The sequence below is a fragment of the Procambarus clarkii genome, chromosome 29 (assembly GCF_040958095.1).
Source record: "Procambarus clarkii isolate CNS0578487 chromosome 29, FALCON_Pclarkii_2.0, whole genome shotgun sequence".
Taxonomy (NCBI): domain Eukaryota; kingdom Metazoa; phylum Arthropoda; class Malacostraca; order Decapoda; family Cambaridae; genus Procambarus; species Procambarus clarkii.
In genome coordinates, this window is record NC_091178.1 from 6,907,360 (window position 1) to 6,927,317 (window position 19,958).

General features: G+C 39.8%; 1 protein-coding gene and 1 long non-coding RNA gene across 4 annotated transcripts; one reads left to right on the forward strand and one right to left on the reverse strand.

Moving 5' to 3' along the window:
• The first annotated feature begins 122 nt into the window (after window positions 1-122).
• LOC123764985 (beta-galactoside-a-2,6-sialyltransferase) lies at window positions 123-14,307 on the forward strand. Of its 3 annotated transcripts, none has more exons than XM_045753291.2 (7): window positions 123-590; window positions 3,651-3,843; window positions 5,336-5,574; window positions 8,192-8,441; window positions 9,522-9,721; window positions 10,003-10,177; window positions 13,493-14,307. In XM_045753291.2, the coding sequence occupies exons 2-7, from the start codon at window positions 3,681-3,683 to the stop codon at window positions 13,753-13,755; spliced, it is 1,290 nt and encodes a 429-aa protein (XP_045609247.1). In that variant the 5' UTR covers window positions 123-590; window positions 3,651-3,680; the 3' UTR covers window positions 13,756-14,307. The 3 variants fall into 3 exon arrangements, with proteins under 3 accessions (XP_045609247.1, XP_069189467.1, XP_045609248.1); XM_069333366.1 differs by lacking the exon at window positions 123-590 and adding an exon at window positions 655-672; XM_045753292.2 differs by lacking the exon at window positions 123-590 and adding an exon at window positions 3,159-3,348.
• On the reverse strand, window positions 11,238-18,499 carry LOC138369776 (uncharacterized). Its single transcript, XR_011229946.1, has 3 exons — window positions 18,339-18,499; window positions 16,073-16,161; window positions 11,238-12,605 (listed from the first exon to the last, which is right to left on the reverse strand). It is a non-coding gene; the product is annotated as an uncharacterized lncRNA (long non-coding RNA).
• Between the last annotated feature and the right edge of the window lie 1,459 nt (window positions 18,500-19,958).

The following is a 19,958-nucleotide window of genomic DNA, read 5'->3' on the forward strand; positions in this document are numbered from 1 at the left end:
ATGGATGAGTAGCGAGTAGGGTAAGTGATCTCACTGAAATCAACAATTTTAGATCATTATATATCATCCCCAACTTCTCCAGAGGAGAGCATGTGGAGCACCCAGAGGAGAGCATGTGGCATGGGCGCGGGCCGTGCGCCAGCAGCCCGTCGTCGACTGGAGGCCAGTAGTATGGAAGACCCGAGCCGGCTGGAGCTAGGCTGCTGCCGCGCCCTTCACCTTCTGTCTGGTACTGTCACTGCAAGCACCTCCATTGTGACCAACAAAATTGTGCATAATCACGCCTTTGAACCTCAAAACCTGACTTTCACAAAAAAGAGATGTATATATATTTAATGATTTCATAAAATAATTGCACCCAAGCGAGTGTACGGACAGAGAAGAGCCGGCCGAGTGGTGTGTGCTGCGAGCCACAATGATGGTAATCTATGAGCTCCTGCAGGCGTGACATGGAGCTGTGGGCTCACATGATGGCTATATAGGTACTGCAGGAGTGTGGAGCAGGTGGAGGTGTGGTCGAAGCCCGCCACAGCTGTCACTCTGGATCAATACTACCAGCCTCTCTTGTCTCGCCTCACAGCCGCATCGCCGTACGTACATATGTGTGTTGTGTTGTCAGCTGCTGCACGTGTTCCTGTAGCCAGGTGTTGAAGGGGGAAGCCAGGTGATGATGTACGTGTTGTCGGGGACGTGATGCACGTGTTGACATGGACATGGTGTACGTGATGCAGGTGTTGACATGGATATGGTGTACGTGATGCAGGTGTTGACATGGACATGGTGTACGTGATGCAGGTGTTGACATGGATATGCTGTACGTGATGCAGGTGTTGACATGAATATGGTGTACGTGATGCAGGTGTTGACATGGATATGGTGTACGTGTTGACGGGGAAGTAATGCAGGTGTTGACATGGACATGGTGTACGTGTTGACAGGGACGTGATGTAGGTATTGACGAGGAAGGGATGAAGGTATTGACTGGGAAATAATTCAGGTGTTGAACGTGATGCATGTGTTGACGGGGATGTAATAACGGGGAAGTAGTGCCTGTGTTGATGGGGAAGAGAAGGGAATAAGTGATGGGGAAATTATACAGGTGTCGACGAGGAAGTGATACAGATGTAACTGGAAAGTAATGCATATGTTGACGGGAAAGTGATGTTAAATGGGAAGTAATGTATGTGTTGATTGGGGAAGTGATGCAGGTGTTGACGAGGACAGGTGTTAACGTATCTAATCATGCAGGGTTTAATAAAAAAAACTTGAAGGATCTTTTCTTAAAACCCAACCAGACTGGGTAAAGTTTTTATCTATTTAACCAATAATTATAAAAATCTAAGTTTATATTTAAATAGAAACAATTAAGTTAGCCCGCTTTTAAACCTGCCTGTTTTTTTTTTTCATTTGAAGAATCCGGCCCCCACTACTACCTTGTTCTAATGTTAAAGTTTAATATACACTGTGTGGGTTTAATGTACCTATAGTGAAGGTTTAATAATTTAGTCTATCAAAATAAAACATTACCTAATTTCATCCTCATAATTTCCTACCTTGTGCTTCAAACTCACACTGTATCTTGTACTACCCACTTCCCCAATATTAGTACTTAAGACTGGATCCTTACCAGTGTAATCACCTCTGTCATCATATATTGTAGTTATCTGTTGATATAAAAACCTTGCTACAATGTACCCGTTTATCTTTTCTGGTATGTTAGGTTAAGGACCTGCCCGAAACGTTATGCGCATTAGTGGCTTTGCATAAATGTAAAAATACCAATTCTATGTACTCTCACTAACCCATTGTGCCTTCTTACAAATCAATTATTATTATTATTATTATTATTATTATTATTATTATTATTATTATTATTATTATTATTATTATTATTATTATTATTATTATTATTATTATTATTATTATTATTATTGTTGATTTAGGGGCGACGAAGATCGTGGGATCGGAAGCGCCCCGGCGTACCCGTGATCGGTTAATCGTTAAGCTCGGAAACGTAGAAACGCCAAGCCTAATCGCGAAACGAGTGGCGCCAATCACTGGAAACTATTATGCCTCGCGACAAGGCAACGCAAACGGGTAGATGAATGGGGAGCCCCAGGGAGGCCCTCAGAGTGACAAGCACCAGCCCCGCCCCACACAGAGAACACTGGGTAGCAAAACCAAAACTCGGCCCCCAACTAAAACGCAATATTATTATTATTATTATTATAATGTATTAGAACAGCCTATGTTTACCTCTGGCGAGCATTAATGTCTGGGTGAGCGATGCTCCTCCGCTCTTCAACTCGTTCTCTCAATTTCCCCGCCGTAAAAAAAATGCAATGGTTTAATTATTCTTTTCGGGGACAGGCAGTCTGTGTATATATACACGTTAGACTTATATAGAAGTCCCCCCGCCCCAAGGGCGATCTACTGACCCTCCACAGGATGCAACCCCACAACAAATTACTAAGTCCTGGGTACCTATTTACTGCTAGGTGAACAGAGAGAGGCTTTGGGGTGATAGAAAACGTGCCAAACCATTTCTGTCCTACCCAGGATTCGAACCCGGAATTCACGATTGGGAGTCGAGAACGAACGCGACTGTACTACAGACCAAACACGTTAAAACCTAGGCTACCCACCAGCCCCAACAGCTCAGCTCCTGTGCCAGGTAAGCCCACAACGGGCTCACCATAGCCCGTGCTACTTGGAACTTTTAGTTCCGAGTAGCTGAATCTAAAACAACAACAACAACCAGCCCCTATCAAAGTCGATACTCATTAGTCGTAGGAAGCGTCAATATTGCAGTATTTTTAATTTCGCTAAACCGCCGCAATTTTTACGTCGGAGTCGATTGCGTAAAAATCGTAGTGCGTTCAGTAAGCTGACAGGTTGCACTCTTGCCCCCAGCAAGAATCATATATGTTTGGCGGATCGTATTCCGATCCGTAAAATGACGTTGAATAAACTAAAACGTTCCTGGCCTAAGGTCTTAATTAAAACATTGCACAATAATATGTAAGTTTGGGAAATGTGTACATGTTTTAGTGGAAGGAGAAAAACAAATAATTACATTGAAGGATATGTTGTAACTACTACATAGTTATTGGGACGGGTTATTGTTGTAACTACTACATTATTATTGGGAAGGTCGTCACCACTCAGTAGTGTTGTAGGGATCCATCAGGTGACATGGTTTGGGAGGTGTCTAGGAAAACTCACAGCAACAGTTTTAGAGTCAAGATAATTTGTCTGTCTTTGTGTGGATGTATAATACTTGAAGAATAATATGCGCCTTTGAATGTGATAAGAACTTCATTCACATGAACACTTGACAATGACGGGGTGAGAATAGCTTGAGCTACCTCATCCCTTTGTGTGTATTTGTACCTCAATAAACTTACTTGAATTTGAAATTGACAATTGATGTGCAATTACTTGACGTATATTCATCTCTACTTTTTAAACTACAACTAATTTGATTCCAGATTATTAAAAGTGAAAATTTCTGCCCTTTTACATGATATAAGACTCGTCGACAAGCTTACGACAATAACCGATAAACAGTTGTTTTAAAATGCCTCGACGTCACTATTGTAACGTCACACACACCTGATATTGGCGTGACCGCGTGGCATATTCTGCAGGTCTTCAGTACTACTGTAGTGTGGACGAGGATGCGGGTGGTGAGCCTGGGCGTGTGGGTGTTCGTCAACCTGGTGTTCCTGGGGATGAGCGCCTACCTCTACCTGCTGTGGGTGCAGTATTGGCGCTACGTCGACGCCAATACTTTCCAGCCCCTCGTCACCAACTACACCTCCGCCACGGCTCTACATAACAGTGAGTCCCACTTTATCCGAGATTTTCACTATTTGTGGGGGGAGGGGTGCCAGAATGTCTGTCTGATTGTCTATCTGTCCAAGGTTGGAGTTCTGAACATGCAGGGGAAATGATCAGGGATACGGGACAGCCACAGTCTTATTGGGATCGGCCTAAGTTAAATACTTTATTATTAATATTTATAGACCCCCCCCCCCCCCCCCGTGAGATTTTCATGGCGTCCAGTGTGAAATATTTGGTATGTTTCTCGCAGTGATTTCAGTGCTTCGTAACAATACATTTTCTGCGAGACCTATGGAGTTGTTTCAGCGCTTCTTAATAAATTGTCTAGGAGGACGAGAGAAGGGACGAAGGGGGAAAGGAGCCACGTGAACAACACAAATGCGCATTTGTGTTGCTCACGTGGCCCCACAAAGTGAGGTGATTTTTTTTTTTTTTTTTTTTTTTTTTTTTTTTGAGATATATACAAGAGTTGTTACATTCTTGTACAGCCACTAGTACGCGTAGCGTTTCGGGCAAGTCCTTAATCCTATGGTCCCTGGAATACGATCCCCTGCCGCGAAGAATCGTTTTTTCATCCAAGTACACATTTTACTGTTGCGTTAAACAGAGGCTTACAGTTAAGGAATTGCGCCCAGTAAATCCTCCCCGGCCAGGATACGAACCCATGACATAGCGCTCGCGGAACGCCAGGCGAGTGTCTTACCACTACACCACGGAGACTAATTTTTCGATGATTCGATAATAAAGATTCGATGAAATATCTATGCCCGTATGGTTAAGGTACCAGGTACGCCAAGGTGCATAGCGCTCCTGGCTATCTGGGTTCGAATCCTTCTGGGGTAGGGTGTGAGTTTTTAGTTGCATATATGCCTGGGGACCATTCAGGCTTGTTCGCATATATTTTTTAAAGAGCGCTGTTTGTCGACATAATTGTATTTGTGCTGCTTTTTCAGCTATGTTTTCATTTCTTGTTTTTCATTCTACTCTTTATGCTCAATTAGTATTAAGCTTGTCATTTAAGTTTTTCATGCCCGAAACGCTTTGCGTAATAGTGGCTTTAGGCATTGTATGTACTAGCTCTACCTATAAGTCAACCAATCTTTGTAAAAATTTCTTGTATGTATGTACCTTACCTAAATAAACATATATATATATATATATATTATATATATATATATATATATATATATATATATATATATATATATATATATATATTATAAGTACTATATTTTATTTCACCTTTGTTACAACAAAAAAGGAGTTACATATAAGGTACAAAGAAGATTATAGTAAGTTGTCGAGTTCCTCCAGCTCCTCAGATGGCGGCTCCGGGCATTGAGTCCCTGCGCCTTCTTTTACCAACTTCGAGGTAAACTCCGGAGCTGGAGTTTAAAATATGTATAATAGGTCAAGTATTTTACTGGGGTAGATGTAGATGGGGTAGGTAACTTCCTCTTGCATCTACTGTCTCTCTTTCCCAATGTAGAAGTACGAGAAATCGAGGTCCGGGCGGGGAAACCTAGATTCTACTCCCGGCGCCAGGAGGCGGGACCGCCGCCACCGCCGCCGCCCTCGCCCCCACGCTCGCCCACCCACGCCCCCAACATCACCACCACCACGCCCATGACCAGGGAGCAGCTCCTGAAGGCCATTGATAGGCATAAAATGGATGTCATGGTCCGACTACGTAAAGAACAGATGCGGGAGGGGAATATTCTCATCAAGGTGAGAGAGGACAGATGTATGTAACAGAGTGCATATATGTGTAGTATTTTGCATGTGTGTTACACATTGTATGTGTTACAGATCACATGTGTGTAATAAAGCATATGTGTAACAGAGTTCATTTGTGTAGCAAGAGAGCATGTGTTTACCAGTGCATGTGTGTTAGACAATGTAGAGAGTGTATGTGTGGTAGAGTGTATGTGTGGTAAAGAGTGTATGTGTAGTAGAGAGTGTATGTGTGGTAAAGAGTGTATGTGTGGTAGAGAGTATGTGTAGTCGAGAGTGTATGTGTGGTCGAAGGTGTATGAGTAGTAAAGAGTGTATGTGTAGAAGATGGTGTATATATGGCAGAGTGTATGTGGCGTAGAGAGTATGTGTGTGCACAGAGTGTGTGTGCGGAAGAGAGTGTGTGTTGTAGAGAGTGTATGTGCAATAGAAAGTGGATGCATGGTAGTGAGTGTAAGTAAGTAATTATCAAAGGAAGGTACCAAACCGGGAAGGCTATGTAGCACCACCAAATGTGCGGAGTAATCAGAGGGCGATAAATATTACAAAGGATGCCAATACGAAAACAGAAACGCATAAGGCGAACGATATCAAAAGTATCCGATTCACCAAGAAGTCTATCGAGGGACAATTGACCGCGAGGGACGGTCGGAAAGCAAGACACACGCTCGTCCTGGAAGTCAGGACATTCAACAAGAATGTGCATGACCGTAAGAGAAACAATGCAATTTAAACAATAAGGAGCAGGGCGGCGCTCCATTAAGTAACCGTGAGTTAAACGAGTATGGCCAATACGTAATCTAGCCAGAGCCGTTTCCCACCGTTCGCCGGTAGTGAGTGTGTGTACCTGGATTTTAAAGTTAAACAGAGTTTGGTATTTACGGCTTCGGCAGGTAGGCAGTTCCAGGTGTTAATAACTCTGGGTGAAAAAGCATCTCTAGTTTTCAGTCCTACATTGTGGCTTGTTGAGCTTGAAACCGTTGCTCTTTGTTTCTGTTACATCTGACCTTTTGAAGAAGTTGTCCGGATCAACATCCTTCAAAATGTTCAGTATTTTAAGTTTCAATGAGATGAGCTCTGTCACGCCTGGTTAGCAGTGTTCTTAGTCCTGTGGCCCTCAACCGTTCCTGGTATGAGAGTTGACACATTTTTGGAATGAATTATGTCGCCCGGTGTTGTACATTTTCCAAAGCGGGTATGTCTTTCCGGAGAGAAGGTCTCCATGCTTGGGTACAATAATCTGAGTGGGGCGCATCAAAGATTTATACAGTTGAATCACTACCTGGGTTTGGATAGCTTTTTGTTACTGCCGCTCCCACTTGTTGTACAACTTTCAGTGAATGATGGCTTCTGACTCCAAGCTCCTTTTCTGTATTGGTGGGGTGTGGTAGAGAGTAGAGGTATGTGCAGAAGAGAGTGTATGTGTGGTAGAGACAGAAGAGAGTGTATGTGTGGTAGAGACAGAAGAGAGTGTATGTGTGGTAGAGACAGAAGAGAGTGTATGTGTGGTAGAGACAGAAAAGAGTGTATGTGTGGTAGAGACAGAAGAGAGTGTATGTGTGGTAGAGACAGAAGAGAGTGTATGTGTGGTAGAGACAGAAGAGAGTGTATGTGTGGTAGAGAGTGTATGTGTGGTAGAGAGTGTATGTGTGGTAGAGAGTGTATGTGCAGTAGAGAGTGTATGTGCAGTAGAGAGTGTATGTGCAGTAGAGAGTGTATGTGCAGTAGAGAGTGTATGTGCAGTAGAGAGTGTATGTCCGTCTGTTCTCGTGTTTTTAAATTTTGTTCCTATAACAATGCTTAGTATATTATATTCATTATATATATAAGCAACTGAAAACTTCAATATATATATATATATATATATATATATATATATATATATATATATATATATATATATATATATATATATATATATATATATGTCGTACCTAGTAGCCAGAACTCACTTTTTGGCCTACTATGCAAGGCCCGATTTGCCTAATAAGCCAAGTTTTCATGAATTAATATATTTTTTCTAATTTTTTTCTTATGAAATGATAAAGCTACCCATTTCATTATGTATGAGGTCAATTTTTTTTTATTGGAGTTAAAATTAACGTAGATATATGACCGAACCTAACCAACCCTACCTAACCTAACCTAACCTATCTTTATAGGTAAGGTTAGGTTAGGTAGCCAAAAAAAGCTAGGTTAGGTTAGGTAGTCGAAAAAACATTAATTCATGAAAACTTGGCTTATTAGGCAAATCGGGCCTTGAATAGTAGGCTGAGAAGTGCGTTCTGGCTACTAGGTACGACATATATATATATATATATATATATATATATATATATATATATATATATATATATATATATATATATATACAATATAATGTACTCACCTAGTTGTGCTTGCGGGGGTTATGTATGACTCAACAGATGTCAATATAATATATGAGAGACACTCAACATAATATATGCCAATAACTAACTCAGTGTATTGTATGCCACAGCCACCCTAAATATAATGTATGCCACAGCCACTCTCAATGTATTGTATGACCGGCACTCTAAATATAACGTAATAAACATACACTAACACCTGCATTAATATACATAAACAGCATAAGAACAAGTATGGCGTTAACTACAAGGGGCCCAGAATCCGGGGAAACCCATCCAAGGAGCAGATGCTGTGTGCCTTCCGCGGCGCCTCCTTCAGGTCCCTGCGGGATGGGGACGAGCCCTTCACCTCGCAGGGGGTGGCCAAGCACTTCCCCAGCACGGGGCTGCTGGAGGGCCGCTATTTCAACACGTGTGCCGTCGTCACCAACGCCGGCGCCATCAAGGGAGCCCAGCTGGGCAACTTTATAGGTCAGTCTCACAGAGATACTGATTAGTTAATAATAGTCATAATTTATTCATAAGAAAGTACAATGGGTTGGTGAGATTACACAAGATTGATATTTGAATATTCTTGCAAATTCACTACCATCTTCGCACAATGTGGCGAAGATGGGAGTGTCAGAGGGAGTGTCAGCACAGCAGTGGACACGTCTTGCTTATGCACTTGGCCTCAAGCGAAAGGCGCCTGTGAGACCTATGAATATAGGTAAGTCGGTATTGTTGAATTCAGGCTTGGAGCTATGCACTGGAACTGGGACGACTGTTCAGTGCACTAAATGTACATGAATTTATCTGAGGGTCATAAACTCTAGTGGCCTCGCCTATACGCCTATATATATATATATATATATATATATATATATATATATATATATATATATATATATATATATATGTCGTACCTAGTAGCCAGAACTCACTTCTCAGCCTACTATGCAAGGCCCGATTTGCCTAATAAGCCAAGTTTTTATGAATTAATTGTTTTTCGACTACCTAACCTACCTAACCTAACCTAACCTAACTTTTTCGGCTACATAACCCAACCTAACCTATAGAGATAGGTTAGGTTAGGTTAGGTAGGGTTGGTTAGGTTCGATCATATATCTACGTTAATTTTAACTCCAATGAAAAAAAATTGACGTCATACATAATGAAATGGGTAGCTTTATGATTCCATAAGAAAAAATTTAGAGAAAATATATTAATTGAGGAAAACTTGGCTTATTAGGCAAATCGGGCCATGCATAGTAGGCTGAGAAGTGAGTTCTGGCTACTAGGTACGACATGTATATATATATATATATATATATATATATATATATATATATATATATATATATATATATATTTATATATATATATATATATATATATGTGTGTGTGTGTGAGAAAGATAAGAAATGTCTGATCTCCATATATGCCTAATCATAATAATAATTTAATTATATATCTTTATAATCGTGGACTGTATTTTTCGTATTTAAACGGTGCCTTTAAGTAAAAAATAGTTGTTACTAATGAGTGTTATTATTGACCGCTGTTGGCCAGACTCTCATGACGCCGTCATTCGCTTCAACCACGCTCCAACTGAGGGCTTCCAGCACGACGTAGGGTCGAGGACAACCTTGAGAATCGTCAACTCTCAGGTGGTGACCAAGCCCATGTTTGACTTCTGGGGTTCCCCGCTGTACTCTGGCACGGCGCTACTGGTCTGGGACCCAAGCAATTATAATGCTTCTCTGGAGGAGGTGAGGGAGTTATCCTACTCCTACACACCATACACACACACCCCTTGTCTCTCTCCCCCCCCACACCCACCCCTTGTCTCACTCCCCCACTCACCCCACTCCTGTCCCTGTCGAGGCTACTAGGTAAGTGGTGGTCTTCGGGTAAAAATAATTTGTAGCCACCTTATATTGGTCGATTCTAAACAATACCTGCATCCATTTTAAACATTATTCTATCTATATTTGTCTTATTTCCTTATTTATGGTATCAATGTAAATTGAGTGTACTTAACTTCCGGCAGTGGTACACGGCTCCGGATTTCGACTTCTTCCCAGTGTACTTCCGTCGACGGCTCATGCTGCCGCAGGAAGACATGCACCTGCTACACCCGGCCTCCCTCTGGCGGGTGTGGGACGTCATCCAGCGCCACACCAACACCCATGTCCTCCCCAACCCGCCCTCCTCGGGCTTCCTCGGTGAGTGCTTCCACCCAGCTTACCTTGGTGAGTGTCTTCACCTCTATGAGTGCTTCTTCCATCCGGCCTCCCTTGGTGAGTGTCTTCTCCCGGCATACCTCGGTGAGTGCTTCCACCCGGCCTCCCTCAACACCGGTTTTTTTGTTTTGTTTAGGGAATGCCTACGGTCCTAACCCTCACTTCTCTAAGTGTCACACATACATGTATGTATTCACACATTCCCCGCAGTGTGAATCAGTGTTCAATTGTACGAGTGATCATACTCTTACAATTACCTTTCTCCATTTCAATGTAATATTTTAATATGCAGATATTTAATATATTTCCAAATTATCTAAACAAAACAAAAATCATGTTTATCACTAATGTTGCATCTATTAATATTACCAATATTTGTTGGAATACCTTAGTTATTTAGTGATATATAGTGGAGGTCTTATTATGCATAATATATTAATGACATTTAAAATTGTGTTAATACGATTACTATTCATGACTTGATTCATAAGATGACAAAACAGCCTCATTACTAATGTGTTACTTCTTAATAAACAAACTCTTTGATTCTTACAGTCAAGACTTTCTGTGCTTGACAAAAAAAAAATAGTAGCCAAAAATGAGGGATGAAGGCCTGAATGATGGTTGGAGGAGTTAGTTACCTAACGTGATTTTGAAAGCAGTAGCCTAGCATGATCGTTATAAGTATTAGCTTAGCACCCAATCATGATGGTTGGAGGTGTTAGCAGTATAGCGTGTTAGTTTAAGGATGTAGCCTAGCTAGTGCTGTGACAGCACTAGGTTACATCCTTCAACCATCATGCTAATATACTCTCTTAAATCATCGTGCAGAGTTGCTACCATGAATTATCATGCTAGGCTGCTATCTTAAATCACCACTGTTGTCTAGCATAACACCAACGCTCTTAAGTCATTTACCTTTACATTAGTCATTAAACAGTTTCTCAAAATTGGATAATTTCAGTTTCAGCCTACAAAATATGGGCCAGACAAAACATTTTGGAAGGTATGGTCCTGAATTTTCTAAATAACAAAATAGGCCTATATTTATATTACTTTAATATAAATTAGCTATATAATTGCAATTATCATGTGCTCAGTGCAACTTTAAATCAGATAATTAATATCGATACATATATATGTATATATTTCTATATAACTCGTGTCTTAATCAGAATGTTACATAATTAAGTAATGTTAGCTTACACATTTCTTTGTAATTTTTAGTCCTTTCATTCTCAGTTTCTTACCTTATTTATTTATTTATTTATTTATATATAAATAAATATAAATAACCCCCAATGTACCAAGAAGGTACATTGGGGGTTAACTAAATTTTAGATAAATTAACAGTGAACTTGATAAAAAATGTTTACAGGTACTTTACAGCTCTTCTTTACAGGTACAGGTAATTTTAAGTAGAATAATTACAGTAAAATTGACAAAAAAAAATTTACAGGTACATTGGACAAATTTTGACAAAAGCAGATTAGAATAATACACAATACTAACAATACACAATAAAGAAACAAGGATTACTAGGTACATGAGGATAACATTTCAGGGTTATACATTGGTTCACTGAAGCACAATATGAGGATCATTGCAGTAGAATATGCACTCACTACAACAACCATGATATCAGATGATATCTAAGATTACAATGGTAAAGTAATATGGCTTAGGTACAAATATTGGGGGATTGAGTAGCACTAGATACAGTGTGAAGATAAAGCACTTGGTAGAAAACTATGAAGATGAAATTAGGTACTTTTTGGTTTTATTTTTGAATAAGGCAAAAGTTGGACAGCTTTTCAAATCATTAGGGAGTGAGTTCCATAGACTAGGTCCCTTAATTTGCATAGAGTGTTTACATAGATTAAGTTTGACTCTGGGGATATCAAAGAGATATTTATGTCTGGTGTGGTGGACATGTGTTCTATTACATCTGTCCAGGAAGAGTTTCAGAACAGGGTTTGCACTTAAAAAAAGGGTTTCATAAACGTAATTTACACAAGAGAATGTATCTAATTCGTATCTCAATCCTCAGCAACCAACACTTCCAGTAACATTAATCAGAAAATATGCCCCAAAAGAAATGGAGGGAAGGTTTCATCTGGTAACATTAATATTTATATATGAATTAATTAGTCTAAATAATTCCCAAATAAACATTCATTCAGTTAAATATCCATAGTCGCCATGGAAGTGCAAATTAGCCGAGTAAGCATGAGAACTTGAGGCGACAGCGGCCGCGGACTAGGGTGTAACATCGCTGTCTGCAGGGAATCATTATCACTGAGGAAATGGCCCTGGGGACCTCGGTGGCACCGCAGGAGAACAGGGTCCGGCAGCGGCCTGTGGAGTCCATCCGCTGACACTCCCCTGAACACACCGCCGTACCGCTCACCTGCAAGCAACCAATCAATCAATCACCTGAACGCACTTCCATGTCGCTCACCTTAATTATATGTATATATATATTTACCTGAGGGGCAACAAAATAAATTAATTGACACTTTACAAGGAGACAATGTGAAACTCCGAAGATACTTTATAAGATAAAGACAATAAAGGATGGTGTTTAAGCTTAGGTAGATATTGGCATCCTCAGTCATATTTAACACTTTTTGAATATCCAACGACACTGATGGTGCTGCATAGTCTCCCCAATTTGGTACCTTCTTTTGATAATTACTTACTTTGAGCTTAGAGCTTATCTACCAGAGAAGGCGGAGAGAACCAGACCTCACCATGCTGGACAAAGAGATAGATAAAAGGAGAATGATCACAACATTTAAGGCTCTTGAAGACAAAATGGACAAAGGTTAAATGTTTAGCATGAACATATGTTGAACAAGAGGGCATGGTTGCAAAATCGAAATTTGTTTGAGCCACTGAAATATAAACAAAATATTTCTGAAAGCTAACTTTAAGAATAAATGGACTGAGCTAAAAGGGAAGGCAGTCGAGGCTAGCTCCACACAGTTTCGACTGCAGGTATGATAAAAGCAATAGGTGAGCGAAAGGCCGGGCCCAGAAGCTGTTGAAATGCATATAGTTACATACACACACACACACACACAAGCTTATGTATATACACAACACTACTCATGTTCCAGCAGTTTACCAAGCTCACATTTGTTAATATCTAGATGTTGTCGGTAAAACATTTTGTATTTTAACATGTGTTCAATAAATATATATTTTAGAAGACTTGTAATGCATAACTATAAATGTGGGAACCAAGGTTTCTTGGTTTACCCAGAGATAATGTAACTGATGTGTTTATGACAGGTATAGTGCTGATGCTGGCCCACTGTGAGACGGTGAGTGTGGTGGAGTTCGTTCCGTCACTCAGACAGACAGAAAAGTGCCACTACTGGGACGCCTTCAACAACCCCATGTGTACCTTTGGTGGCTGGCATCCGCTGGCCACCGAAAAGCTTCTGGCTTTCGCCCTCAATGAGGCCACTGATGAAGAAACTTTCGGCAAAGGCTACATCAGGATACCCGGCTTCAGGTCCCTTACATGTTCCTCTCAAGACCCGCCTAGATAAGTAAGCCATAAAGTTGTCACACAAGACATAAAGAGAGCGACAGCTGTGGTAAAACATTCATGATTTCTACACCAGCCGGAATTTGTCTCCGTCAATAAGGAATAAGGAACATTTACATCATGGTCTTCAGGGGACTTACTGCAACAGCAGCATCTCCCGTTACTACCAGAGCCTTCTTCAGACTCACTTGATTATCATAACCTTCAAAAAAAACAATTATATTAAATCGTTCCTCATTAACATCTAGACCATTTGTCATTGTTGGTGGTTTGCAAGTGCCTATATGCTATTGCTTGTATTAATTGTACAGAATATTTCCTATGGATAGTCATGCACTGATGAAAAGATAATTATTATCATCCATCAACATTATAAATAATATCTGCCTTAACATGAAAAGTGTAATTGCTCGTTTTTACCATTGCTGTACATGGACATGTGCTATATACATTAATCTTATTATACAGTATTATATATATATTAAATATACTTGTTAATAAATATTGTTAATTGATATAAACGTCTCCATTATCCAATAAAAATGACTATTTATTTGCGAGGTTTGATATCCGGCACATTAATCATTATTACATTTACATTTCTCCACTTCAATTTAATATTTTAATGTGCAGATGTTTAATATATTTTCAAATTGTCTAAAAAAAGAAACATTTTATATTTATCACTAATTTTGCGTCTATTAACATTACCAATATTTATGGAATGCCTTAGTTACTTAGTGATATATAGTGCAAGTCTTTTTCAAAATATGTTAGTGACATTTATTTAAAATTGTGTTAATTAAATTAATGCGACTACTTTCCATGACTTAATTCATAAGATGACAAAAAGCCTCATTACTAATGTGTTACTTCTTAATAAACAAACTCTTGGATTTCTAGTCAGACTGTTTCTGTAATTGACAGGTCAAAGTTTATAGCCTAACATGATAGCTGAATGATAATTTAAAGTTGCAGCTTAAGATGGTATGTGAAAAATTTAGCCAGCAAGATATTGAACAATGTTTTCGCTGATCATGCCAAAAATTTCAACCAATTCTATCATACTTTGCCTGCAATTAACTAATACAGGACTGCCAGGTTGACTGCTTAGTGTACCAGAGGTAGGAGCCAACTGGTTGACGGGGAAGTTAAGTATGGAGATATTTATGTATTTATGTGGGGGGGGGGGGGTTGCAGGTTATTTGATTCCTAGTGACAGTGCACCCCACCCCACCTTAAACCTCTATATGGGAGATTGTCTGTTGTTGTTGTTTCAGATTTAGCTACTCAGAACGAAGTGTCCATGTAGCACGGGCTATGGTGAGCCCGTAAAAGGAGATTGTCAGCCTGTCTGTCTTTTTACAGGTTATTCATGCCCGTTCCACCTCTTGGGTGGCTTAATCTTCATCAATCAATCAATGTCTGTCTATCCAAAGTTGTAGGCCTCTGGAAAGAGGCTAGCTTTGGACTAGCCTCATACGGGTACGTATGGGGGTACGGGCCGGACACAGACTGGTCGGGGTAGATCTATTAAATGCTTTAAGAAATATTAGCATTAATAGACACCACCATACGATTTTCATGAAGTCGTGTGAAATATATGGGGTGATTCCTTTTAGTATTGAGGAATAAGGCTTTATAAGCGTAAAACGCACAAGATACTAGTGTTGCGTGAGTGAATGTTTAGCATGTATAGGCATATGAACTAGGGCTGTGAATTATCTGAAGGCAAAATTTTTATAGTTCTAATAGTTTATTTTTGCTGGGTGATGATGAGTTTTAGGTAGTTGGCCGTGGTTGAGTCCCATGCACAGATACCGTAAGTTGGACAGGAATACATTTGTAAGTAATATAGAGTGAGAAGAGCAGAATAGGAGGACGTAGTCTCATATTTTTAAAATATGCCAAACGTTTTTGAGACTTATGGGGAGAAAGCGCTAAGCCAGCATGACTTTTTGTTATAGCAATGGAACGATATATGAGGAAAATGAGATGGGTAAGGATGACTGATTAAGAGCTGGGATATAAAAATATACTTAAGAGCTGAGATATGACGACAGACTAAGAGCTGGGAATTGACGATAGACTAAGAGCTGGGATATGACGACAGACTACGAGCTAGGCTATGAGAACACTGAAAGTTATGCTATGAGGACGGCGTGAAGGAACAGACCCCAACCACTGGTACCATCAGGGTTCGTAAGCCTGCCCTAAAAGAAGCAAGGGCCTCTTTAGCTTCATGAGAAATACCTTACACCAAAGTTGAATACTTTTACAAGACATTAGCTTCTCAGTATATTTGAGCTTGTACTTACAGACTGGTGGAGGAGGAGAGCCGCCAGGGCCAGGATCATCAGTGTTCGCTGACTCATCATGGTGACCTTGTCCCGACGCTCACATACACCTGTATACACACACGTAAAAAAGATTTGTATATGTTATACATAACCTAAACAAGCAACACAACAATTGTCTTTACAATTAAGACAATAACATTGTCTGAGGTATAATGTTGTCGCATTTTAACTGTCTCATTCAAACTTGGAGAATATGCTGGGTACCTTTACTTCCGGAATTCATTAAATAAAACATTGAAATATTGGGAATACTTAAATCCCCTCAAATTGTTCACCCTGAAACATAGGCTAGAGAATTTACATATTATAGATATTTGGAAAATATTAGAACTGGTTCCAAATATTTGCCTAAATTTACCTGAGAGCTACCATCTTAATAGTGGCCTCGACGAGGACAGGACGCCGGTGGCTTGTCAAAGGTCCCCCATTTGTCCTACTAATGTTATTCAGCTGGATCTTGAATTAAAACAATGTTTCGGCAGTTATGACTTCGGCGGGCAGGCGGTACCATGGGTTCCATCTGAATTCTGTTATACATTGTGGCTTGTAAAGTTTGAAGCCTTTCCTCTTTGTATGAGTTAATCTGATTTTTTAAAGTGGTCTGGATTAATATCCTCCAATTTGTTCAGTATTTTAAATTTCGATATCAGCCCTGTCATGTCTAGTTTGCAGTGTTGTTAAAACTGTGGTCCTCAACTTCAACTAAATTGGCATGAGAGTCGACTTTGTTCTGGGATGATTTTTGTCGCTGTGTTGAACTTTCTCCAAATCAGATACAAGTCCTTCTGAAGATGAGGTCTCCATGCTTAGATACAATAATTCAAATGGTGGCCCATCGGAGACCTATACAGTTGAATGGAATGGGAAGAAGTACAAAGGAGTGATGTACCATGCTAGAGAACGCCAGTAATACATATAAATATAAATTTACGGCGTCCAGCGTTGAAGGTTGTCAAGGCAGATACTAAAGGAACCTAAAGGAACTATCATAACTCCCATTTGTTTAGCTTTACAATTTTCTCAGTCATTAATGGAGTTACAGTGTGAGATATCTAACAGTAGGTGCAAGATGGTTGGTGTCTGATCGTCGGGGACAGGAAGCCGTCAGGTTTTTCGAGGGCCCCCCCCCCCCACTGGCTGACATCTGGCTTGTTTGACAACAGCTGTCTAACTACCAGGTACGCGTAAATGCTAGGTGAGCAAATAAAAGGAAACATTTCCCAAACATTTGTGTCCTGCCGCAGTAATTAAACTTGAAACATACGGACCCGGCCGCAGTAATTAAACCTGAGACATACGGACTGTCTGCGCTATAACCGCTGCGCCACGGGTGTCTCTGACAGCTGTTGTTAAGTCTGCTTTGATCGCTTCTGTCCTGCATATAACACAGTGTTGAATATTTATTTTTAAAACATTAAATATATTACGAGGCCCAGAGGAATCATCCATGCATGATTTCGATAGATTTACTGTATTTTGGGAAAAGCAGGCACTAAAACTTATCCAGGTCAGCAACAGTGGCCTTCGTCTAGAATAAATGCGGTCTAGGGAAGATGCTATCATCAGCGGCAGCGGCAGCAGCTTGTGAGTGAGGTATATTGAAGGCGACTAACAGGTTATCACCATCACTGATTGTCTTATACTCACAGATGTGACCAGTTCTAGGTCTTCATTAAGGATACAATAATCAACATGAGACCTTCTATCATCCCATGACAGAAAATTAAAAGTAATATTAAATTCATTGTATGTAGCAGAATTATGTAAAAATTTTAGTGAATGCATTAAGTAAAGTTAAGTATGGGATGCATGATATATGTGTTCGCTCACAAGATAATAATTGAACTTGCCCTCCAGGGCAAAATTAAAACAAAATAGGATGAGTACGTGACACTGCCACGTCACAACCTACATATTTGTAACACATTTAGTTATAATCTTGGTTGAACTCAACAGGTGCGCAACCGCAACAAAAAACGCACTCGATGTAAAAATTTATAATATGTTTTCCATATAAATGAAATTGTAACTATTCACTGTACTAATGTAACTGTAGTGCATGGAAGCACCAAAATGTTTACTAAAACTCTATCAACATGAACCAGTCTTACTTGTAAGGCAGAAACATAACTTGGAGGACATGTTTCTGTCTGCACAGGCAAATAAATTTTTTTTATTTGCCTGTGAATGTCTTGCTTGTAAGACTATCTGAATTAATTCTAACCTGTAGTGGTGTCGTCTCCAGCTACTTAATTAAAAGGTTCTGTGATTCGCTGTAAGGTGATGTAAGTGCCGTATATGTGAAGGAGTGAGAGCCTGGCGAGGGGAGAAAGAGCTACTGAGCCCCTCAGGCATCCTACCAAGGCTACCCCCAGCGCCTGCCATGCATCACAACATGACCCAACTATATCTATCTTCCTCTGGTATAACAACAGCCTAGCCTGAATAATTGCATATACTTTATATAATTATAATTAAAGCTGTCTTGTGGATGGTTTAAGAATGAGTCTGTAAGTTATACTCAATGTTTGAGAGAAAGTTGGCAGTGGCCAAGGATCACTTGAGCACAGAGGAGCAATGTGGGGTGAGACTGACACATCTCTCTAGTACAAGATAAAGTTTACTTGACAACTGCCTCTTCTTATTTATACTCTATATTATACAATTTTATGTAAGTGATAAATACATATATTAACTGAAAGAAATGCCGACGCAATAATGCAACTGGCCGAGGTAACTATCCGTGATGTCAAAACGCGAAATTTGTTTCGTCTGCAATTACCCACGTACAGTGCAGTCACTGTTCAAACTGCAATCTTGCGCCACTTGCTCTCCGTCGAACTTATTCACTGTCTAATTTGAGACTGCTGGTTAAGGCCAATATGCGCCTTACACCTGCAACGTAATAAATCCTAAAGAGATAATCCTATCTAATCCTTGAGTTTCCTTGCTTCCTTTTTTTTAATGGTTGTGCGGGAGGATATAGTTCATTTATTATTCACCTCATACCCATCATGTGAGCTGTAGTGAAGAGGGTTACAGAGGCACATAATGAGCTCAGGGACTAAACCACACAATTTATTTAGCTAAGTAAGTTACAGTTTTAATTTAATAAGCTAATTACAAAATTAATTATATATAATTGTTGTGTTAACAATTATTGGGTACAAATTATATTAGTACCCAAAAACAGTCTTCAACTGAATCAACTTATTATATCTGTGGAGAGCTAGTGTCATAATTGATACGATTATCCTGCACACCGCCCCTCCATTCAGTGGGCAGCGGTGGATAGGTTATAATAACCCACATTTACTACATAAAGTTAGTAAACTGGGTATATATGATTCGTATTTCTAGTAACAGATCATTTTGAATAAAATATTTACATTTCTTGAACACCTGTTATATAGCTGTCTCTAAATTCACGTATCTTTTCACATTCCATCACATAGTGACAGAGGGTGTGCGAATAATTTTGCTGACACTTTACATTTGGTCAGGTCTACTTCAGCAGGTATATGAAAAATGCCAGAAATACTTATAGCCGAGTCTAAGCCGAACAGCAGTGACACCTAGCAGTCTGCTGATTTTATTGGATGAACCATAGAAGTGTGGCTCCTCTTGCATGATAATATGATGATAGATGGAACTAGTGTCGATTTCACTTTCCCTCAGATTTCTACAAGGTTTTGTTGAAGTTCTTGGTGGGTTATTGTTCTCAGACTGCTTATATGCAATCCAAGGTTATAATCAACTTCTTTGAAGGCTTAAGTTACTAACTGTAGATACAATTCTAGTGATCCTGTTCCTCATTACTGTGTCTTGCGTCTCATCCAGCCAC